Below are 24,922 nucleotides of genomic sequence, written 5' to 3' on the forward strand. Positions count from 1 at the left end.
TTCAATTCCCAAGTCATTCTATGGGCTGCCCAATGCCCACGCCCCTCCCTTACTTGGGAAGGCTCCACGTGGAGCCTCGAGGGAAGAAGAGCCAGCTGCAGCCTATAAAGTGCCCCCCACTCACTGTCCCAGCTGTGGGGAGGCGCCAGCAGCACAGACTTCTCTCTGGCAGCATTGGTAGCAGAGCAAGCTGCAGTGTCTAGTACTTGAGAGCAAGCCATTTTCCTGTGAAATGCTGGGCTTCTTTCTGACTGCGAACCTCCAAGGTAGGCTCTGCTCTCTCTTTTTTCAAAAATGAACAAACAAACCAGTCAGAGTAGATTTCTGTTGCTTGCAACTAAGTACCCTAGCTTCATGTGACCACTTACAGCAATAGCCTAACAATAATTATGGGCATCACTTTAAGCATTCCAAGTTTCTTAAATTCCCTGACTCATCTGATCCACAGGGAGACACTGGATGCAAGCAAGGCAAAGGTTCTGATGCCTAGCTTGCAAATGGAGAAGCTGGGCTCAGGATGTAACGTGTTCTGTGGACTGGGTCCCAGCATTCCCCCAAGTCCAACACAAAGGCCAATGGGTGATGCAGGCAAGCCAAGGTGCTCACCTGGCCTGGGGTTCCTCTCACCGTCCTTCCATCCCAAGCTGGAGCTGAGCTTGAAATGTGCAGGGTCCCAACACTGGCACCCCAGTTCAAAAAGCAAATTCTTTACAAGTCAATTCCCAGGCAAGTCAGCGGTTTACAGAGCAACAAAGTGCGCTGAAGCTCCTAGGAGACTAGAAGCTATTTTAACCTCTGATCAGCTGCTTCTCAGAGTGTCACAGTCTGAGAAGTAAAGGTAAGACAGCTGTGTCCTCGCTGGTGTGATCTCCAAGTGATAAAAATCCTAATTGAACCAAATTTAAACTACAAGCCAGAATTGGCACATTTATTTGTTGCGGAAAATATCGCTTAAACAAGGTCTTTCGGTCTTCACCTACACATATTTCCTCTGGAAGCAAAGCCTTTCTTTCTTTTTAACCACGTGCCGGGCTGAAAGGTTGAGAAGGCAGAAGCACACAAGGAAGCTGTGCTGTGGGACTACGCTGAGTTCTTGAGCTTCTCAGAGCTGCACTCTCCAAAACTGCAGAGGGGCGTTAAATGAGGGAGCGTATGTGATGTGTGCAGCTCTGTGCTACGGCCGATCAGTAGGCGCCAACACAGTGATGACCAACGGCGGGGCCGGATGCTCTCACCTGCACCGTCTGAGTGAGGCCCCGAAATTCTACCGCCCAAGTGAGGCCTGCTCCCCCCACCCCATCCCTGAAAGGGGTCATATGACAGATCCCCACACGCATGCCTCTCCCCTCCCCTCACTTCATCTAGAGGAGGACTGATCCCTCGCCCTTGAGCTGACCTCACTTTAGAAGGGCAAATCCATCACGTGTGCAGAGGACATGAGTCCAGGTCAGGAAAGCTAGTCACAGTGGGAGGGTGAACTGAGGCAGGAGCTTCTCCTCAAAGTCAGACACCTCCACACGTGCCAGTTGTGCTCCAGCCCCTCGCCTTCTCCCAGGCCTCCAGACTGCCTTCCACTCAATCCCTGCTCAAGTGTTTTCTCAGCACCTCTGCTGGGTCAGTTATGCTGCCTGGGGCACAAAGCCAACCAATAAGACACAGCGGGGAAAGCAATTCACTGGGAAAGCAAATCCTGGGCTCAGGACTCCCTCCTCCATGCAGCCCACACCCTGCTGCAAGCCCTCCCTCCAGGAGGCTCACAGCTCTCTCAGACACCCCTCCCGTCCCTCCGCAATGCACAGCAGTACGCAGTATTATAACTGGTGTGCGCGGGTCTGTCACCCCACTGGGCCCAGCCTCACTGATATCGGTCCCCAAGCTCTTCACAAGCCCAGCACACAGCGGCGCTCCTCAGTAAGAGTAAGGACAGCGGTTGCAAAGAAGGGCTTGGAAACTTACGCCTCGCCCCAAAGAGCCCAGGCCTCAAGCCCCACTCTCTAAGGACTCATGGACTCCTGGACCCGGGTCAGGAAAGTCCTGCTCTCACCAAAGGACTGCCTCTCCGAGCTATCAAACACACAGGTGCTTCTTCTTTAGGATTCAAACTGCCCTGCCAGAACTGGAGTGTGGCCCTGCCCTGAACACAGGGTGTGGGGGGAGAGGGAGTGCCATCCTTGAAAGGACAAATGTTTTCTGCTCCAGCCATTCACATTTTCTCTAGACAGAGCAGCTCTTGAGAGCCCTGAATCAAAACAGCCCTGGAGTGTGGATTTTACTGGCCACGGGGCCTCATTACCACAGCAACTGTTTTTCCTCTTGGAATTCTTTCAAGAGTACAAGCTGTTGCTTCCCTCAAAAACAAAACCGGGGAGAAGCCAGGGCACCGAGGAGTAAGGGAAGGCCCTGAAAGAAGGAGGGCCAGACGTGACCAAGCCACAGCAAGCTCTGCCTTGAGGTCTCCCAGATCTCTGCAATGGCTTAGCAACTAGAAATGGCGAGTCCCTCCCAGCTGTTTAGGGTTGTATGTGTTGGGGGGTGGAGAGGAGACAGTGTTGAGGGTGTGGGGTATGGTTCATGTGTGTGTTTTGGGGAGTTATAGGATGTGTAGAGGTGTGGGATGGAGGTACTGAGGGTTGAGAATGCAGTGGGAGTGGGTGTAGTCTGGCGGGTTGCTGTGTGGAGTACGTGGGGAGGGGTTGGGGAAGTGTGAGGAGGTGTGGGATACGATGATGTAAGGGAGTGAGCGGGGGTTGGAGGGTGTGTGTGTGTGGGGTGCTTCCCTGGTGGCACCGTGGTTAAGAATCCGCCTGCCAATGCAGGGGACACGGGTTCGAGCCCTGGTCCTGGAAGATCCCACGTGCAGCGGAGCAACTAAGCCCATGAGCCACAACTACTGAAGCCCGCAAGCCGAGAGCCCGTGCTCTGCAACAAGAGAAGCCACCACAATGAGAAGCCTGCACACCACAACGAAGAGTAGCCCCTGCTCACCACAACTAGAGAAAGACAGCGCAGAGCAATGAAGACCCAATGCAGCCAAAAACAAATAAGTTAAAAAAAAAAAACGAACACGGGGGAAAGTTAGGGAGGGATAAATGGGGAGATTGGGATTGACAAATACACGTTAATATATATAAAATAGGTAACTAAGAAGAACGTACTGTATAGCACAGGGAACTCTACTCAATACTCTGTAATGGCCTACCTGGGAAAAGAATCTAAAAAAGAGTGGACACGTGTATATGTATAACTGATCAGTTATATGTATAACTGATTCACTTTGCTGTACACCTGAAACTAACACATCATTGTAAATCAATTATACTCCAATAAAAATTTTAAAAGTAATAACAAAGAACACAAATTGCATTTCAATTCTGTATTACAATACTTAGTACTATGGAGCAACCACATCCCGGTCCAAGTGTTAGCAGGAGCGAATTTAAAACATACAGCCCGAGTTTGAAACAGCTGACCTAGAAGCAATTGTTCGAGGCAACTCATATTTCTAGTCAGAACACCCCAGTCAGTTGGTCCAGAACATGGAGAGAGTGGATGGCAAGTCCAAGCAGCTTTGGGGAGCCAGGCTCAGCAGGTCCCTGCCCTCTGTGTGAGTCCGTGGTCTGGTGCACAAAGCCAAGGGGCTCAGAGTCATGGGACAAAGAACACCCAGGACAACTGCCAATGGCATGAAATATCTAAATGCTTTGTTAAAATAAGTTTGAGTTGTCCCTGCCCCAAGGAGCTGCCTGTCTACTGAGGGGCTGGCATGAACTGGGACTCAGTAACATTCAAAACAAAAAAAAATTAGTTACTACTATTATTATTATAGTAACTACAACTATTATCAAGATGTGGGAGGTTAGCAGTATGGCTTATCAAGGACGCTGCATGCCTGCCAACCATTCATAAGGAAACAGTCTTCTTTCTAAAAAAACAAATGCCAAATAATAAGTAGTGCTGAGTCACTGATATCCATATGGGGGAAAAATCTTGACCTCTATCTCACACCATGTAAAAATAAATAAATTCCAGATGGACTGGCAATCTAAAGGTGAAAGGTAAAACAGTAAAACTTCTAGAATATAACATCAGAGAATATCATCATGACCCAGAGTATGCAACCATATTCTTAAATAGGCCATAGAAGGTATTAGGGGGAAAAATGGATAAACTGGCCTACATTAAATGAAGAACTTCTGTTCATCAAAGAATGCAATTAAAAGCAAGAAAAGTGAAGGCCCAGAGGCGGTAGAAGAGACAGTTGCAGCACCATATAGAACAAAGGACTCACCCAGGACTGGAATAAAGAACTCCTAAAAATCAAGAGGAAAAAGTATCAGGCAATCCAATAAAAGGCCTGGACAGGTACTTCATATAAACATATGAAAAGATACAGAACTCTATTAGTTAGGAAGAAAATGCAAATTTAAACCACAAAAGTGCTAGAGAGAACCCTCATATACACCACTGGTGGGAGTGTAAAATGGTACAGGCGTTTTGGAAAACTGTTAGGCAGTATCTACCCTATATATGCCCTATGACCTAGCAATTCTACTCACAGGCATACACCCAGCAGACATATGTACATAGATTCACCAAGACATGCACAAGATTGGGTACAGCAGCATAATCCATAATAGCCCCGCCCTGAAAATCTAGAGTGGAATGGATAAAATGCGGTGTATTCAAACAATGGAACACTGTACAGCAATAAGAATGAAGTAATGCCACACTCAGTAAAATAGCCCACACACATAATGATGAATGAAAGAAGCCAGATACAAGAGTATGTGCTGTATGATCCATTTACATAAGGTTCAAAAGTAAGAAAAGCCAAACTCTGGTATTAAAAGTCCCAAGGGATTGATTACTCCGGAGATGTAAGCACCTGGGTGGGGGCAGGAGGGGGATTCTGGAATGCTGCCACGTTTCTTGATCTGAGTTACTGATTACATGCGTGTATTCACTTAGTGAAAATAACGGAGCTGATTTGTGTACTTTTCTTTATGTATAATATACTTCAATTAAGAGTTGTTTTTTTAAAATTTTTAGTGCCATTTCATTGCTGTTAAAACAGAAAAACTGACATCCATTTAGAAACCAAAAATAAATCATTAAAACCTAAAGCGGGGGCTAATTCTGTCTAGATGACAGTAAGTTCTCCAAAGAGAAGAATATCTCGGGGCCCCCAAGCACACCAAGAAGACAGCTACCTGGACACCAAGAGGGAAGCACACTCCCTCACACCCTCCTGACTCTAGGAGACAAGCGAATACAACTGAGGGATTCACCATCAAGGTCACACAAATTCTTTTGTTGCAAAAGCTAACAGAAAGATTACACACCAGCTTGAATTTCAAGATTCCTTTGCTTTCCAATTCCTGTCCCCCATCAGTGGGGCCTTGAGAACACCTGGTTACATCTTGTAATGCCACAGAAGTCACCCGAAAGGGAAACTGAGGCCTGAATAACTGCATCAGTGCAGTGAAGGAGCAAGAAAGAGGGATCTTGTCTTCTGGCTTCCTGTCCAGGGTCTTTTCTGCTACATGAGGCTGCCTCAGCCACCGCAGGTGAGCTAAACCATAAAGGAGCCAGACAGCTGTGCATCTACCTCGGGAAGCCCTACCCTCCCGGGAAACTTAGAAAGAGGTGCACCCTTTGCCCAGCTCAGTAGCTTCTCCCCACATTAGCACAGCAAGCTGAGGGAAGGTCTCGTTCTCTTCCTTGCAGCCCATGGCAAAGCCCCTCCCTGCACAGCTCCAAGGGGGAGGCTGCACCAGTTCCACCCCATCGGGAGGGCTCCAAGGGACTCAGCCATGAGGTGGTGGGCTCCTCTGTGCCCATCTCCAGGGGGGCAGTCCTGTGTGATGTTGTACAGCCCCTGACCCTCTCTGGGTCTCCACTGTCACATCTGTAAAGTAAAGGGGTCCTCACTGGGGGTAGAACAAGAGTACAGCAGAAAGAATAAACGCACATACACACTTCTCATTTCTCAACACCTTTCTGCACCCACCACCCCACTTCATCTTCATCCTGGAGGGCCGGGGTTACCGTGGCCGGCTGAAGAAGTGTAAGCTCAGGAACACGAGGAGATTTACCTGTCGGTCTCAGAGTTAGCAGAGTAGCAGGCAAGGTGGCAAATGCAATCTGCCTAGGCAACCCTGGTGCAGGGAACCTCAGAGAAGCCACCAGCCTGACTCAGAGGCAGCACTCAGTTCAAATGGAGGCAGCCCTCGGGGCCTGCCCACCCACAGGGATGGGTAAGGGCAAAAGAGAAGGAAGCGGGCTTCCCTGGTGGCGCAGTGGTTGAGAGTCTGCCTGCCAATGCAGGGGACACGGGTTCGTGCCCCGGTCCGGGAAGATCCCACATGCCGCGGAGCAGCTGGGCCCGTGAGCCATGGCCGCTGAGCCTGCGCGTCCGGAGCCTGTGCTCCGCAATGGGAGAGGCCACAACAGTGAGAGGCCCGCGTACCGCAAAAAAAAAAAAAAAAAAGAGAGAGAGAAGGAAGCAGGAAGGTCGCCTGCTCCACAACACAGGGCCAGCCCAGAGAGCCAAGCCACAGGGGCACTGCCTCAGCCTGTGCTACCTCTCCTGAGAGACCAGTGAGTCTTACCGCTGGGGTCCGGTGAGGCCTTGCTACAGTGGAAAGGAGGCCCAATTCACAGTGAGGCTGTGGTTGCCATGCTGCACCCCTATCCAGCCGGCCTGGACCCCACTGGCACCCTCCCCTCCCACACACACTTCCCTGAAACAGCTGGACCGAGCTCGCCTGTCACCTCGTCCTGCCCAAAGCCATTCCATCCTCACCTGGCTTCCCCCAGCCCCACTGCCCCCTCCCTCTAAGTTTCCTCCACCAACTCCTCCGAAACGCCCGCAGGGCGAGCCTCAGGGCACTGATGGTGCCCCCAGTTCTCCCCCTTTGCTGTCTAGGCTCTGAACCCAGGGGCCCTCATCTAGACCTACAGCTTCAAATCCTACTACACAAGCACCTCTTAACAGTCCAGATGCCCGCCTGCCAGTCTCTCTGCACTTAGATGTCTAATAGTCGCCTCAGGCCTAAAGTGACCTAAACTGGACTCCTGATTTCCCCTACAAGACCACTGTCCCCTGGACTTACCTCAGGAACAGGCCCCGCCATCCACTCAGCTCACTCACCCCACAGCCCATCTGTCAGGACATCCGGGAACCCTGTCCGACGGCCACTGCCTCACACCTGGCCTAATGCAGCAGCCTCCTACCGCCACACACTGTCAGGGCAGGGCACTGGTGCTCGCTCAGGCCTCCAGTGGCTCCCTATCACCCTCAGAGGGAGGTCCAGCCCCTGCGGCCCCAGCCTCCCAGGGCCTCTCTACTCTCATGCCCACCCTACGCCCCCAACCTTTGACTCTACTCCTGCCACACAGGGATTCTTTCTGCCACTGAAACAAGCCAAGCTCCACCTGCTCTTCCCTAGATCTTGGCATCCCATCCCTCCCTGCTCCCCACCCCTCACTCCTACCCCCTCTATCTCAAATCTCCCACTCAAAGAGATCTTCCCAACCGAAGGCGGCTGTGCAGCACGCGCGCGCGCACACACACACACCCACCCACCCCAACACCCCCATCCTAGCCCTCACAAGTTATCTTCCCTGTTTACGTGTTATCTTCCCTGTTTACGTGTACTTTACTAACCACCCACTCCTCCCATGGAAGCCCCTGGAGGCAGGGAGGCAGTCTTATTCACAGGCTGGATCCCCAGGGCCTGGCACACAGCTGGTGCTCAATAATACTTGTTTGGTAGCTGGCTGCAGAGTTCCTGCAGTCAGAAAGGGCAGCTAATGCTCCAGGGAAAGGAGATGTTCTACTTCCTTTTGTCAAGGGAGAATGTCAGGGGAGTGATCAGAGATTTCCAGAAAAATGCTGTATCAGAATCATCTGGGGAACTTTAAAAATGCTTTGATTCTAAGATCCTGACAGGAGGTTTGGGATGGGGCCAGAGAAGAGATTGCAAATTGTCTCCCCAGGTGATCCTGATGTACTGGTAGGTCTGAGGACCTCTGACTGAACCTACATCTTTATTTCACAAATGAACAAGTCAGGGCCCTCCAAGGGGATGACTGAATCCAAAGTTTCAACACTGGTTCATCAACAGGTATCTGTGTTGGGAGCCCAAACCTCCCACCCACAAGGTTCTCTCTCTCACTGGCTCTAAGACCTTAGGGTCTGAGCAGAGGTGGGGAAGAGGTCAGTCCTTAAGATGAATGGGAACTGCAAACCTCGCCAAGGTTGCAGCTCTGCAAATCCACTTTGTTAATCTAACATTTGGCACTAAAAATGAATTCCACCTTCAAGGAATTAGGGCTAGGCTGAGTAAAGCCAGGGTACCAGGAGGATGTCCTCTTTGCTTCCATAGGAAACAGAGCGGGCTCCACCCACTGTCACTCAGCAGAGAGGGCTGGAGGACCACTTGACTTCCCTGCTTCCAAGAGGGCAGAGGATAAAGGACAGACACTCATGTTTATAAAAGGCCCATGGGCAAGATCTTGAGCTGGACACTTCTTGGACCTCTTTCTCTGGGCTCCTAGCTACTGAAGAGGTCAGAAGCCATGTCTAGGATAGGGAGGCTCAGAGTTTTGAAGATCTGCTTCTATCCCAAAGATGTGATGAATGGAGCTGAGATTTGAACCACATTACCTGGTTCCAAAGCAGATGCTCTCCGCTAAGCCAGGCAGCTCCCACCAGGCAGCCTGATGGCAATTTCTGTGTGTGATGGGAAGGAGACCCCTTCCTGGGGACCGCTTGTTCCCAAGCACCTGGGGTTGAGGAGTGGAGAGGGATACAGGGCCAGGGCCTAAGGGACCATCCAGGATTGGCAACACGGCAACGCATAGGCACAAGAGGTCCCTTCAGCCTCAGGTTTCCTTGTCTATTAAATAGGGAGAAACCAACACCTACCTGAAGGGGCTGCTTTGGGGACTGAACAAGTCATGAGATCCCGTCACAAACGGCCGTGTAAATGTTGTGACTGCCCACCTGCAAAAGGCTGTCAACCCAAGAGGCAGTCACCTCCTCAAGTGACTTAGCAATCAGGCTGCTGGGCATGGGGTGTGGCCACATGGGGTGGGGACAGAGACAACTTCCTGAGAGGTGATCAGGACATGGACACGTCAGACTCCCCCCAGCTCCCTGGGCTCTCCTCCACCGCCCCCCTCACTGCCCTACTCTGCCCCCCCCCCCCGCCCCAACTTGCTAGCCCTTCCCTCCAGCTCCCTCTTCTGCCCCTATCTGGCCAGGACATTCCCCGGCACACCAAAGTCAGAAAGTTTCAACGTGCTCCCCCTTTGCCTTGGCACTGCTCCCACTCTCCACATGCACATTCCTTGAGTGTGAAGACCACAACTGTACCACTGAATGGTCAGCATTTAACTGCACTGGATGCACACACAGAAGGTCAGGGATATGCATGTGCTGGAGACACCAGCCACGAAGACTGGCAACTTCAAAGCCCTCTGCCCCAACTCTAGGCCCCCCAAGACCTGGCTCTGTGGTGCAATGGGTAGCACATTGGACTTTTAGGCCCCCCAGGCTGATCTGATGGTCCCCTGGGTGGTTTCCACCTGCCCTCTCCCTCTTACCTCTCAATAAATGGGAGTTAGGTAGAGACACGGTCTCTTATGAGATGGACTAGAGGAAGCAAGTCCTCCAGAGATGCACTATCCTATAAGACAGCCGTAAGTCAAGTGTAGCTGTTCAAATGTAAGCTAATTAAAATGGAATAAAATTAATGTCCTGTTAGCCACATTTCAAGGGCTCAAGAGCCACATGTGGTTTGTGGCTATGGTACTGGACAGCACAGATTAGATGTAGAACACTGAACAGTGCTGCTCTGGTCTCTAGAGCCAGGTGAAAAACAGGAACTGCTGTTGAACCTGAAAGCTGACAGCCAGACCTTGGCCCCGAGATCACACCCAACCCCTGAGGGGCTGGCCAGGCCGACAACCAGTCTCCCTGTCTCAGGGCAGAAAGAGACAGCCCAATCCAGGCCAAATGTCGGTAGAGCCAACAGCCAAGGGGCAAGTGTTTGTGCCAAGTGAATCACCTTCAGAAGCCACCATTTGGCTGCTGAGGAAGAGGTCAGAAAAGAAAGTGGCCTCACAGTGCCCTGCTGGATGGCATGGTAGAGAGATGCCACAGAACTTCACCTACAGCCTTGAACTATTCACCTACTCACCCAGCTTGGAACTTCTGGATGAGCATCAAGAAATGAGGTTCAAATACTGCAGTACAGAAATATGTGCCCGGGCAAGCTGGCTACCCTTGCAGCTGCAAGCCCTGGCTCCTGCAGAACTTGGCCACCAAAGCACCCAGCAGCACTTTCAGACCTCATCCCTGCCCCAATCCCTGCCAACTGCTTGCTGTCAAACCCTCTGGAGCATCCCCCACTCTCCCTTCTGTGCCCCTGAATGTTCCCATCTCTGAACTGCTCCCCTGGAACATTCCCCTCCAGCTACTTTAATACTCCCTTCCCAGTCCCATCCACCACAACTCAGCCCATGTTCCACTCTGCCTTCCCATGAAGCCTCCCTGGACCCAGCTTGGCTTTCCCAGGAAATGAACCCCAGGAGCACAGTCGAACATCGTATGTGGTCTTTCCACCTGTCAACCTGGGTTGGCTGACCTACAGTATGCTGCTACAAGCAGGGCTGTCCCTGCATAAAAGCCCCCTCTAGCAGGGGGTCTAGCAGGGGGTCTTGCTTGGGCTGGAATCCAGGAGAGTCACTTATGTTCCATAACCTTGGGCACCTGAACCTCTTCTTGTCTTGCTCCCTCTCAAATCAGCTGCATCAGGTGGGGTAGCAAGGACGCACTTTGGAAAACTGCTAAGCTGCACAACCACGACGGAGCTTTACTGCTGAATAATACACAGAAACTTCATGACTATAATTTTGAGTCCATCTGTCACAATCTCAGCACTGATTCCTCCACACTACACTAAATTATAAGTTTATAGTCTTGTGGGGGAAGAAAGTAAGATAACACCATGAGGAAAATCAACCTCATGCCCGAAACCCTGACGCCTCCTGCAAAACCATGTGCACAGAAGGTATCAACGAAGGACCTGCACAGAGTCTAGGGGGCCAGCAGGGAGCCACCCCATGGGGCAGACAGGCACTCTCCATCAACAGGGGCAGGCTGAGGCAGCGCTCAACCCTGGAGTCTGTCCCACAGAGGCCTCGTCCTAACATCAGAAGACTGAACTAAAAGTGGGGCACCACTTCCTCCCTGAGGGAGGAGACCACTTGCTTCCTATCTGCCAGCAGTAGGCAGGCCGTACTTCCTCCGCACTCACAGGTCCCACGAGAAATAACTGTGGACTGAAAAATTAACTCAGACTTTAGACCCTTGACTGTCTTTTCCCCAGGCATCTACCCCAAAAGTAACGTCACTCAAGAACGGTGGAGAGGGCTTCCCTGGTGGTGCAGTGGTTGAGAGTCCGCCTGCTGATGCAGGGGACACGGGTTCGTGCCCCGGTCCGGGAAGATCCCATATGCCGTGGAACAGCTGGGCCCGTGAGCCATGGCCGCTGAGCCTGCGCGGCTCTGCAAAGGGAGAGGCCACAACTATGAGAGGCCCACGTACCGCAGGAAAAAAAAAGAACTGTGGAGATTACATATGACACTAAAAACACAGGTAACAGAAGGTAAGAAAAGATAATTTGGACTTTATCAAGATTTTAAAAACTTTCGTGCATCAAAAGACACTACGAAGAGAGAGAAAAGACAACCCACAGAATGGGAGAAAATATTTGCAAATCCCATACCTGATAATGGTTTAATATCCAGCGCATATAAAAAAATCAACAACTCAACAACAGAAAGACAAGCCACCCAATTAAAAAATGGGCAGAGGACATGAGTAGATATTTCTCCAGAGAACATATACAAATGGCAAATAAGAACATAAAAAGATACTCAACAGCAAAAATTATTAGGGAATTGCTAATCAAAACCACAATAGTGGACTTCCCTGGTGGCGCAGTGGTTAAGAATCTGCCTGCCAATGTAGGGGACATGGGTTCGATCCCTGGTCCGGGAAGATCCCACATGCTACGGAGCAACTAAGCCCGTGCACCACAACTACTGAGCCCGCGTGCCACAACTACTGAAGCCTTCACGCCTAGAGCCCGTGCTCCACAACAAGAAAAGCCACCACAATGAGAAGCCCGTGCACCACAACAAAGAGTAGCCCCCACTCACCGCAACTAGAGAAAGCCCGCACACAGCAATGAAGACCCAAAGCAGACAAAAAATAAATAAAATTAAAAAAAAAAAAACACGACAGTGAGATACCAGTTCACACCTACTACGAGAGCTATAATTATTTTTTTTAAGGAAAATCACAAGTGTTGGCAAGTATGTAGAGAAATTGGAACCCTCACGCATCGCAGGTAGTAGTGGAAAATGGTACAGCTGCTCTGGCAAACAGTTTGGCAGTTTCTCAAAAAGTTAAACACAGAATTATAAGCAATTCCACTCCTTAGGTATATACCCAAAAGAACTGAAAACAGGGACTCAAACAAATACTTATACACCAAAACGTACACCAATACACCAATGACAGCATTAGTCACAACTGCCAAAAGGTGTCCATCAACAGATGACTGGATAAACAAAATGTGGTATGTACATATAATGGAATATTATTCAGCCTTAAAAAGGAATGAAACTCTGTTACATACTAGAATGGATGAACCTTGAAAACTTTTGCTAAGTGAAATAAGCCAAACACAAAAGAACAAATACTGCAAGATTCCATTTATATGAGGTATTTATATCAGGCAAATTCAGAGAGACAGAAAGTAGGTTAGAGGCTACAAGGCGCCGGGGTAAGAGAGGAATAGGGAGTTATTGCTTAATGAGTGCAGAGTTTCTGTTTAGAGTGATGAAACGTTTTAGAAATAGTGGTGACGGTTGCACAACATTGTGAATATACTTAATGCCAATGAAAAATGGTTAAATGGCAAATTTTATGTCATATAGATTTTACCATAATAAAAAAAATACCAAAAAAAAAGAACTGTGGCAAATAAGGTTACACCCATCCTTGTCAGTGGGAAGAAGGGCCAGAATCAGGACTAATTGGGATCTTAGTCAGTAGGGATTAAGGCATGTACATACGGGCAGCTTGGACTTGGGGCCTATACTCTTTTTTTTTTTTTTACTTTAAAATTTACTTATTTATTTTTGGCCACACCATGCATCATACAGAATCTTAGTTCCCCAGCCAGGCATCAAACCTGTGCCCCCTGCAGTGGAAGCACAGATTCTTAACCACTGGACTGCTAGGGAAGTCCTGGGCCTATACTCTTTTTCCACTATTGTTTTTTGGGGATGTAATTCATAAAACCTCAAGGAGCCAGAAATTATGTAGGAAAGCTTCTCAACCTGTCCCCACCCTGCCTCTGAGAAACCAGCCCAAGTCAGTGCATAAAGAGAGCCACCACCTGTTCTCACGGTCCCTAACCGCAGCACTCACCTGGGATACCTCCTCCTTATGTGACAAATAAAACCGCCTCCCATTTATTGGCCTTAGTGCTGCCACCTATAAATTAGCCCTCCTTCTTCCTTCTTCTCAAGGCTGTCATCAAGACCAGATAAGATAAGCCAGGCAGGCGGTATCATTAGCCATGTTAAGTCTGAAAACACTGCTGCCTTTAATAAAGAAATTAAACTGCTAGAGCTACAGAGTAAAACAGGAGCACCATGTACTCCCCATCTCTCTTTCCTTCTTTCCTTTTCTTCATAACACCATCTCCGTCTAACACTAGATATATTTTGCACGACCATCTGTGCCCCCAACTAAATGGAAGCTGCTTGGGGCACAGACTTCTGTGTGCTTTGTTCACTGTGGTACCTCCAGTGCCTGAATCACTGGTGCACAGTAGCTGTTCAGTACACCTCTGTTGAAGGAATGGATTACTAGTTCTAATAATCCATTTTGAAACAAACCAAACAATATTTCATCACCTCCTGCTAATGCACTATTGACACCACTGCATGGAAATCGAAGAGTCAACTAAAAATTCTAACTTCGCTTTCTAAGCAGGAAAAGGACTATACGAGTGGAAAAATCAGGAGCTCCTAGATACGCATGCCAAGAAAGGAAAAAGCTTCCAACGGAATCAAAATTGTGGCTTCACAGTAACTCTTGTTTCTTAAAATGAATGCAAGGAAACTCCAAAGGCCAGTGAACTCTCAATTCCAAGAGGAAAGTCATGTGATTTCCAAATGTACATTTTTCAGAAATGAGTTCACAACCATGAGCTTTCTGAAGTCAGAACTGTGAAGATTAAACCAATTAAAGTAGTAATCAGTATGCCAACAAACTGGATAACCTAGATGAAATGGAAAAATTCCTAGAAACACATGATGTAACTAAACTGACTCATGAAGAAATAAAAAATTTGAATAGACCTATAATTAAAAAGACGACTGAATAAGTAACCAAAAACCTCCCAGCAAAGAAAAGCCCAGGGCCAGCTGGCTTTACTGGTGAATTCCACCAAACACTTAAACAGTTAACACCAAACCTTCTAAAACTCTTCGAAAAAAATGAAGAGAAGGAAACACTTCCTAAATCATTCTATAAGATCAGCACTACCCTGATAGCAAAGCCAGACAAACTACAGATCAATAACCCTTATGAATACTGTTGCAAAAATCTTTAACAAAATACTAGCAAACTGAATTTAGCAGCATATTAAAAGGTTTATACACCATGACTAAGTGGAATTTACTCATGAAATGCAAGGATGGCTCAACTTACAAAATTAATCAACATAATACAATAATAAAATGTAGGAAAAAACCACAGGATCATCTCAATTGATTAAGAAAAAGCATTTGATGAAATCCAATTCCCCTTCTTGATAAAAACACTCAACACTAGAAACAGAAGGAAACTTCCTCAACATGATAAAGACCATATATGAAAAACCCATAGTGAACATCACACTCAATGGTGAAAGACTGAATACTCTTTCCCTCAGGTCAGGAACAAAACAAGATGCCTGCTTTCAACACTTCTACTCAATATGGTACTGAAAGTTCCAGCCGGAGCAATTAGGCAAGAAAACAAATAAAAGGCATCCAAATTGAAAGAGAAGTAAAATTATCTCTCTTCAATGATGACATGATCTTATATGCAGAAAACCCTAGAGTCCACCAAAAAAACAAAACAAAAACAAAAAACAAAAAAACAAAACAAAACCAAAAAAACCGTGTTAGAATAAATAATAAATTCAGCAAAGTTCCAGGATACAAAATCAATGAACAAAAATCAGCAGCATTTCTATATGCTGGCAATGAACAATCCGAAAAGGAAATTAAGAAAACAATCCTATTTAAAACAACACTAAAAAGAATGAAATACTTTGGATTACATTTACCAAGGAGGCTAAAGACTTGTACAATGTAAATTAAAGAGTTTTGTTGAGAGAAATTAAAGACTTAAATAAACATAAAGACATCCCATGCTCATGAATTGGAAGACTTAATATTGTTAGGATGACAATACTACCCAAAATGATCTACAGATTCAGTGCAATCCCTATCAAAATCTCAATGGCGTTCTTTGCACAAATAGAAAAATCTATCCTCAAATTCATATGGAATCTCAAGGAATCCCAAACAGCCAAAACAATCTTGAAAGACAACTAAGTTGGAGGACTCATTCCTCCTGATTTCAAAACTTACTACAAAGCTACAGTAATCAAAACAGTGATACTGGCATAAGGACAGACATACAGACCAATGGGACAGAATAGAGCGTCTAGAAACAAACCCTTGCATATATGGTTAAATGATTTTCAACAGGGATACAAAGAACATTCAATAGAGAAAGGACAGTCTTTTCAACAAATGGTACCGGGAAAGCTGGATAGTCACATGCAAAAGAATATACTGGATCCTTATGTTATACCATATACAAATATTAACTTAGAACGGATCAAAGACCTAAATGTAGGAGCTAAAACTATAAAACTCTTAGAAGAAAACGCAGGAGAAAAGCTTCATGATCTTGGATTTGATGATGGTTTATTAGGTATGATACCAAAAGCAGGATCAACAACAGAAAAAGATAAACTGAACTTCATTAAAATTTAAAACTTTGTGCATCAAAGGACATTATCAGGAAAGTAAAAAGACAATCTTGGGAATGGGAGAAAATATTTGCAAATCACCCATCTGATAAGGGGTTAATATCCAGAATAGGTTAAGAACTCCTACAATCCAACAACCACCAAAACCCAATTTAAAAATGGGCAAAGGATCGAATAGACATTTCTCCAAAGAAGATAAACAAATGGCCATAGGCACATGAGAAGATGCTCAATATCACTACTCATCAAGGAAATGCAAATCAAAACTACAGCCACAATTAGGGTGTGTATAACCAACAAAACATAAAAAGAAAAGTGTTGGCAAGGGTGTGGAGAAACTGAAACCCTTGTGCATTGCTGGTGGGAATGTAAAATGATGTGGCAGCTATGGAAAACATGGCGGTTCCTCAAAAAGTTAAACATAGAATTACTGTATGATCCCAAAATTCCACTTCTGGATATATACACAAAAGAACTGAAAACAGGGACTCAAACAGATATTTGTACACCCACTACTTACAACAGCCAAAAGCTAGAAGCAACCCAAATGCCCACTAACAGATAAATGGATAAACAAAATGTGTTATATACAAACAATGGAATATTATTCAGCCATAAAAAGGAATGAAATTCCGACACATGCTGCAACATGGCTGAACCCTGACAACATTACGCTGAACGAATAAGCCAGTCACAGAGAGGCAAGTAGTATATGATTCTCTTATATGAGATACTTAGAGTAGTCAAATTCAATGAGACAGAAAGAATGGTGGTTGCCAGGAACTGGGGAGAGAAGGGGAAGGGGAGTTATTGTTTAATGGGTACAGAGTTTCCATTTGGGATGATGAAAAGTTCTGGCAATAGTGGCTTAATTATATAACACTGTGACTATCCTTAATGTCACTGATTTGTACACTTAAAATGGTACATTTTATGTTATGTATATTCTACTACAATTTTTTAAAAAGTAAAGGAAAAAAATAGGTCCATATTTTCAGCGCATTGAGAGAATCCCTCTTAAAAGGCCAGTTTTCCTGATAGCCTGGGGCATCCTTCCCATTGTAAGGGGGCCTGAGGATGCCATTCTGTCCTTTGTATTCTGCTCTCAAACCCAATTCCATAATCTGGACCCTAAATCCAAGGAAACAGCTCAGGTTGACTAGCTGCTGTTTGAAAGGCTGAGGTCTTGAGTATCCCTAGGCCAAGCAGTCTGCAGGGATGACTGACAGAGCCGACAAATTGCCAACAAAAACAGAAGCCAATCCCGCTGGCTTTCACTTTCTATTACTTCCCCTTACACTTTCTCACAGGACACCAGACGGCCATGCAGAAAGGAAACGGGCCAAACCAACCTGCCTGATTTTTTTTAGTTGGAAAATGGAGTCCCTGTTTCCCCCCATCCATTACAGGTCTAGATATTTAATATCCTTTGTATTTTGTACAGCTGAGAACAAAGTTTTTGCCCACCCCAAAACAGCAGAACGAACAACGTCCATCCTCTGTACTCTATATACTCTCTAGGGCTCTTGCATACAGATAATCTAACAGATTATCCTGTTAGATCTCAAAATAACCCAGTGAGAATGAATGTTTTGGGGTTGTTATCCTCCACTGGAGACATGAAGAAACCGGAGCTCATGAGATGAAGCAATTAGTCCCAAATCCTACAACCCCAAGTGACAGGACCAGGATTCGCACAAAAGTAGTGAACTTCAGAGTTCTCCTTCCCCTCGATTACTTCGGAAAGAACAACGAAGTAGAAATGGAATCAGACCATTTTGTTGTCAAACAAGACCAAGGAAAAATGCTTCCAAGTTTGGCAACTAATAGGACTAAATCCCCAAAGAAGAGCCTGGAAAAGAACTAAGCGCCCGCCTCTTTCCCTTAGGTCTACCCTAACCCAGACATGGATCTTTCCTTCTGGTTTTTTGTACTCAACGATCCAGCCAGGCTCCCAGGGCAGTCTCGTACTGCCCTGCCCAAGGCGCTCTGGCACACAGCGGAGAGTCGGCCATACTCGCGGTATTTCACCAGGGATGGGAGGCCGGCTGGTCATGGGAAAACGGAAGATTCAGCGTGCTCAGACACGAACAAATCACGCCCAAACCAACGAGCATATGAAACTAAAACTGGCCCTGGAAATCCACACGGGAAACACCGGCCAGGAGCCAAAGGGCCTGCGGCGCGTCGACCACTGCCCTACCATACCAACGCACGCGCGACAGCACTAGCGCCAAGCATGGTACCGCTCTCGCAGACCCAGACTTGGGCGGTCGCCGACGCCGTACGCATGCTCCAGCAGCGCGCATGCGCGTCCCCAGCAGTTGCCTTTTCCCTGTAGTCCCCTGCCCTCTCGCCCTGATGCCGGAACCAAACGCTGGGTACCTCAGCCACGGGCCTCACTCTGCATTCCTCACCTTGCGCCCGGTTTTCTCCCGTAGGGCCTTCAGCCGTTCCTTTCGCCGCAACGCCTCTTCCTCCAACCGGCCCACACCGGCCGCAGTAGCCGCCATCTTGCCCACAGACATCCCCCCGCCCCCACTCTTCTCTTGTCCCGCAGCGCGCAGGCCCAAGGTGTTAGACGAACCCCTCACGGCCAATCCAGGGACGAGAATGGGAGAGCAGGAAGTCCTGAAAGCCAACCAATGCTGAGTTGCTACAGGAGGACCCTCCCTCTTCCTCCCCCACAGAACGTCTAACTCTTCGGGGGTCGACAAAGAAGGCGCTAAGGCTCGATTCGTCCAATGCCGATCAGGGAAAAAGCGGCAAGAGGAACCAGACCTGAGTGAAGGAGGATAGAGCGCGTCAATCGCTCTGGTTTTACCTAAGCGCCAACCATGCTGGCTGGCCACTTGGAATGCGCCGACCCATCTTTGTCCACTTCTCCTGATTCTTAAAGGCTCGAATGCCTTCACGAAGCCTTCCCTGACTCTCTACTCTGATCCCAGCCTAAGAGGTCTGCCTCTGCTTTCCTCTTAAGCTATCTGTGGCTTCCTGGATGCACTTGTTCATGGGCCTCTGGGCCCTTCTCTGTCCACTCTCAGCTCAGACAAAACCTAAGCAGAGCAGGGCTTGGCTGAATGGCCATTTTCCTCTGGGTTCATGGATGATCCCCTCCCACCTCCAACCCCCCGCCCGGCCCCCGCCCCCGGGGTGGCAAAGTACCCAGGGTCAGACTACCTAACCTGGAGAAGAGCAAACCCCAACTTGGGCCCAGTGGGCCCTAAGGGACCACCCTGAGCTTAGTTCCTGAGAACTAAGCTGAGAGTTGGTTTCGCCTCGGCCGATAGGTGCACTGCCTCCCAGCAGGAGCTGCCAGGGTATCCTTTCCCAAGTCAATTACCATGCCCTGACAACTGAGAGACCACTTTGACTGAAGTCAGTATCTTCTGACAGCCTATCCAGGTCCCCAGAGCCACACCTCCTCCCACCTAGGGAGAGTGACTTGTCTCTCAGCAAAGCTGTTCCCTGCTTGTGGCCTCCCTTCCCAGGCTGACAGCAGGTGGACACCCACTCCTTGCTTCCCAGTTCCCTTCAGAGATCCCCAGTGCCACAGACCCCTGTCCAACTGGCCCCCACAAACGACCCTCTTGACCTCTGTAACTTGGGCCTTTTGGTGCCCTCTCCCCTGCATCAGGTGGGGTGCCCTGCCAGGGCCTAGTATGCAGGTAGTACCCAATACACATGTAGTAAGTGTTCAGGAAATGTCAGAAGTAGGATGGATGGGGCAGAAGAAAAGGCCAGAGTGGAGGAGATGCCCAAGAAGCCAGGAGGACAGAACAGGATGGGTATGGGGACAGAGTCTGTCTCTTCTTGGCCACCCAAGGTCTAGGGGGCTCCAGGCTGGTCAGTCCCTCCAATTGATGGTAACTCTCTGGGTCCCACAAACTTTCCCCCCAGCCCCAACAAAGGGCCTCACCCCTGCCCAACACCATGGGCCCTCCTCACCTCCCAGGAGAGTAGGGGGAGGTGGGGGAAGAGGCCCAGGGGTGATGGTGGCAGTGGTTCTGGAAAGTCAGGCCTCTGTCCCTGTCCATGCTGCCCAGGTGGTCCTCATTTGGCCCATCTGGGCCCCAGTTTCTCTGCCTGTTAAACAGAAGCATGAGGTACCCTTTAGCCTTTAACCTCTTGAAGTTAAAGAAAAAAAATGTGAATCAAGTGCTGAGCCCCGGAGTGAAGGGTGCCTCCATTTGGAGTATCTAGGAAGGCTTCCTGGAGGAGGGGATCCAGGCGAGGTGAGGAGTACCTAAATCTTCCAGGGATCTGCCCAACAGATGGAAGGAACTGCTCCCCCGGAGTTATTTCAGGCTTGTCTTGCTGTTTTCTGATCCCCCCTCCCGCCCCCCCCCCGCACTCCTGCCACACAATCCTGCTCCACTAACAACAGGATTAAAAAAGTGACACTTCGGTCTCCCCATAAGCGCTTATACCAACGCCTGGCACGTAGTAAACTCTACAAGTGGTTGTCACGGTTGTTGTCCTCGTTAGTTATTGAAGGACCCTGCCCATCTGCACGCGGCCCGCAGCCCCTTCCCCCAATCCCGCGAGCCTGTCCCTTCCACGAATGGTGGCCTTTCCAGCCAGGCGGGCTGCGTCCCGGTTAGATCTAGACGTAGGGCAAACCTGGAATCCCTGACCCAGACCCTAGTCCGGGGGGCTCAGATTGGCCTTTCCGGAGGGCGCGGATTGTGGGGGGGGCGGGGCTGCTGGGCGCGCTGCTGGGCGCCCTCCCGGGCCGCCCTGACCTCAGGCTCCTCCTCCTGTCGGGCTCCCCGCCCTTTGCACGGTCCCGGGATAGGCGGGGCGGCGGTGGCGGCTGCAGAAACGCAGGAAGCCGGGCGGTGGCCGACCGGGAGGAGGAGGAGCGCGACGGCGGCCAGTACTACTTCCCTCAGTAGTACCGCGCCGCTCCGCCCTGGAGTGACGCCCTCCGCCCATGGGCCTGGCCGAGGGCAACCGGCGGGCGGCGCGGAGGAGGCGGCGGCGGCGGCGGCAGGTGGCGTGCAGCAGGGTTGGAGCCTGGTCGGGCCATGGCCGCCTCGGAGCGGCTCTACGAGTTGTGGCTACTCTACTACGCGCAGGTGAGCCCGCGCCCGCGGTGCCCACAGCTCCTCGCGCCCGGCGTCTGCTGCACCTGCGTCCGGCGCCACCTGGGCCGTGTATACGCACGCGCCGGGCGTGCTCGGGCTCCGCACGCACGTGTGCGACCCCGGCCGGCTGGTGCCTCTGGCACTTATACCTGGGGGTCGGCCCTCGCGGGCGCGGACCTTACAAGAGCCTCTTGGGTGGGGACAGTGCAGCCTCGGTTGTCCCTGAGGAGAGGGGCCTGGAGCAAGACAGGGCACTTACCCCTTTTACAGATGGGGAAACTGAGGCCTGGGGGGAAAAAAAAGGCTGGCCGGGTCGAAAGGGGCGGGAGGCTTACTTTGAATTTGGGCGTGCCACTCCTGTGGGCGCAGCCCAGTTGGGTGGTCGCCTGATGGGTCTGAGTGGGCTGGGGGTCTCCAGGCATGCAAGGGGGGCGTCCCTACTTCGGTCTGACTTGAGTCAACTCCTCAGATACCCTGCGGTGAACTGCCGGTGGTGAGCTCCTCCTTGACCCCAGGTGGCCCCACCCCAACCCCCGGGGGGGCAGGGTGTGGATTACGGGGGAGAGGGGGTCCAGCCCAAAGCAAAGATTCGCCTTGGATGCTGGGGGTGAAAATGGGGAATGCGGGTGAGGTGGGAGGGATGTTTGAAAGGGATGGAGGGAGGCCATTTTCTCCTGAGCTCCCCGTCCTTCCTCAGAGACTACCTCAAGTGGCCTCAGAAGGTGAAGGGAGCAACTCTGACCCAGGTGTACCCCAAACTGTGTCTCGCACACATAGGCCCCCACTTTCCTTCTGTATTCACAGCAAGGAGAGAACCCAGGGTAAGGCTCCCTCTCCCCTTCACCCAGCACCAGCCTTCCTCCCTGCACCTGCCTGGCATCATACTCCTGGCTCAGGTGTGCCTGGGGCACAATGCACTATTGTGTGCCCCTGATCTCGTCACTAGGGGGAAGTTCATGCTCGAATCAGCTGGCCCTCTGAAGAGGCTAGCCGACTGTCTCCCAGGACTGCAGGCCAGGACTTGGGCCCCAGAGATCAGGAGTCCAGGCCATAAGGGCCATAGCTTCTTGAGCCCGCTTAGGTGGTGAGAAGTCCAGGCACCCGGCAAGAGGCAGTGCATGGAGTAGAGTCTGTCTTTGGTGTGACCGAGGGCACGCTCTTTACACCCCTGAGCCTCTGCTTCCATATCTGTAAATTTGGCACAGTCCTGGCCTCCGGTGGCCTGGACTGTGCAGAGGGATAGCCAGTATGGCTGGTCCAGGCCAGAGAAGTTTCCTGCTTCCCCGCCCCATTGGATCCCCTCACCCCAGCTTCTCTGTCTCCATTGCCAAAGGTTGGTCCTTGTGAAGGAGCAAAAGATTTGGGAGGAAACCTGCCCCTGGCCCTCATGCTTCTGATTGCCTCCGTGGTTGTGGGCAGGTTCTTGGTCTTCAGTTTCTTCAGCTGTGACCAGGCAAAGGGGGGCTTGAACAAGGTGATGAGTCTGAGGGATGTTAATCAAGCTTCCGATTGCCTCCGTGGTTGTGGGCAGGTTCTTGGTCTTCAGTTTCTTCACCTGTGACCAGGCAAAGGGGGGCTTGAACAAGGTGATGAGTCTGAGGGATGTTAATCAAGCTTCTGATTGCCTCCGTGGTCATGGGCAGGTTCTTGGTCTTCAGTTTCTTCAGCTGTGATCAGGCGACGGGGCGGGGGGCTTGAGCGAGGGGACGAGACTGAGGGTTGTGAATGGTGGGTCTTCAGGCTGGGTGGCATGCTGCTGGGGAAGGGTGTCTCGGCAGTTTCCCAGGATTGTACCTCCGACGTGGTTACCTCCTGCTGCCCCTTCTAGCTGACCTCTGCAAGTGGTCAGTCCCTCACAGGTGTTTAGCATTCATCTGTGCTGAGTCCCTTCTCCCGCTCCAGCTCCTCACCTCACAGGGCGGGTGTGGGGCACAGGCTAGCTGGTTGTAGCCTTAGAAGCCTGGGCAGGCAGGGTACGGCCTGGGGCCAGGCAAACAAATCCAGGATATGAGTGTGAACCCAGGAGCCGGGAGGGGCCAGGTTTCCTGGGGAGAGGAAGCTTCAGCCAGCCTCCCAGCACTGCCTTCCTGCCGGCTTGGTCCTGCTTCTGCTCCCGGAACGTGGTCTCCACCCTCTGTACTGAGCTCCTAGGGAGTGGTGGCTGTGCTACTTTGAGCCCTGCCAGGGACCTATTGTGTGTGTACTTGGGGGAGAGGGGAAGATAAGGTAAGGGGTCGAACTGAGAGAGGGTATTAAGAGACCCCTGAAATGGCCAGCTACCCAGCCAGTAGGCTCCCCCAATACTTTCGCCCCTCCCTTCAACAGTGAGAGCTGACATCAGCTGGCAAACCTGTTTCCCCAGTTGTGGGTCTAGGCCCGCCCTGGGAGCACCCCTGTTTCTGCCCTTCCTTTCCCCTCACAGACCCCAGGTTCATGCCTGCTCACCCCCTACCTCTTGGGGCCATGAGTGGGTGAGGGGGCTGTGGGTGGCTACTGAAGGAGGAAGGAGGGTCAGAGTGCCCCCTGGACATCACTCAGTATGAGCCCCTCAGAGCCTTAGTGGGGAAACCAAGGCAGGGTTGTACCAAGGTCATTGGACAGGTTTGGGACAGAGCCTGGCAGAGCTCTGGCCCAGTCTCCATCCTGTGTTCCCTTACCCAGGAGAGGTGTAGTCCTGTGGGCGGGAAGACTCAGGTGGGCCTGCACCCTGGGACGGCACAGGCTGTGTCCTCTGCCTGGAGCCTTCTCCCTCCTGTCTGAGGAGGCCTTCCCCGCCTGTTCCCGCAGCCCAAGCTGGACCTCAGCCCAGGCGTGTCCCCACTTGAACCCTCATTGTGCTTGCTACTCTGCGGTTTCCCCACGCCTCACACTTAGCCGGTGCTCCTTGGGTATTAGCTGAATGTCTGGGTGACTGATCAGGGATGTCTTACCAGAGGCCTGAGTTTGGGCCTGGAGGGCTGAGTGCACAGGAGCAGGAGGAGCAAGCACACGGCAGTGGGAACTGTGAGCGGCAAGTTCGTCGGGTGGGTGGGGGCACATCCAGAGGACTCAACCCGGCAGGGCTTCCCCAGTGAGGGCTTAGGAAGTGGGGGAGAGGATAAGGGGACTGGGGCCGCACCCAGTAGGCTAGCAGTTGGGTGGCTGTCGAGGTTATGCAAAATATGCAGCTGAGTGGCCCTCTTTCAGGCTGGAGCAGTAGTGCTGCTCAGTAGCCCTCCAGTGAAAGGGAGCGTTGGGGAGCATGAAAGCTGAGGGGTACTTAGGGTCCCAAAAGTCAGGACAGGGCAAACAGTCAGGGTTCAGGTGGGGAGCCTAGGCTGAACTCTCTGCTTATGCTATTGAGGACTCAGGGTTCTAGGAAGGTCAGGTCAGAGCCCGAGCTGACCTCGCTCTGCCCGCCCCTCCCTGGTCCCTCACCCCTGACTGATGAGCTCTACTGCCTCATGGAAACCTAGTCAGGCCCTCTGCTCCCTCCGAGACCTTAGCTGGGTCATATTTCTTCCTTTGCCTCAGTTTACCATCTTGAAATGGGAAAAAGGACCTCCTTGGTGCTTGACACCACCCCCCCCGCAACCCTCTTCCGTACCTTAAAGGGGCAACCAGAGTTTCCTCCTACCTGCCTTTATTACTGAGGCAACTGAAGACGGAGGGACTGAGGTGATGGGGAGAGTAGCACAGAGTCCAGGGTTGGGG

At 50.4% G+C, this 24,922-nt stretch overlaps 2 protein-coding genes across 11 annotated transcripts in view; one reads left to right on the forward strand and one right to left on the reverse strand.

The window, feature by feature from the left end:
- Window positions 1-18,713, reverse strand: part of CCDC12 (coiled-coil domain containing 12) — a 47,851-nt gene extending 29,138 nt beyond the window's left edge. For both annotated transcript variants that reach the window (XM_067754147.1, XM_067754146.1), the window contains exon 1: window positions 18,557-18,713. In XM_067754147.1, the coding sequence (XP_067610248.1) occupies window positions 18,557-18,667 (111 nt within the window). In that variant the 5' untranslated portion in view covers window positions 18,668-18,713. The remainder of the gene's footprint in view (window positions 1-18,556) is intronic.
- A 2,227-nt stretch (window positions 18,714-20,940) lies between these two features.
- Window positions 20,941-24,922, forward strand: part of NBEAL2 (neurobeachin like 2) — a 31,882-nt gene continuing 27,900 nt past the window's right edge. For 4 of the 9 annotated variants that reach the window (XM_067754150.1, XM_067754152.1, XM_067754151.1 and 1 more), the window contains exon 1: window positions 20,951-21,220. In XM_067754150.1, the coding sequence (XP_067610251.1) occupies window positions 21,170-21,220 (51 nt within the window). In that variant the 5' untranslated portion in view covers window positions 20,951-21,169. Of the gene's footprint in view, window positions 21,221-24,922 lie in introns of all 9 variants that reach the window. The other 5 variants (XM_067754149.1, XM_067754155.1, XM_067754156.1 and 2 more) reach the window with 3 other exon arrangements.

Source organism: Pseudorca crassidens, chromosome 10 (genome assembly GCF_039906515.1).
Source record: "Pseudorca crassidens isolate mPseCra1 chromosome 10, mPseCra1.hap1, whole genome shotgun sequence".
Classification (NCBI taxonomy): domain Eukaryota; kingdom Metazoa; phylum Chordata; class Mammalia; order Artiodactyla; family Delphinidae; genus Pseudorca; species Pseudorca crassidens.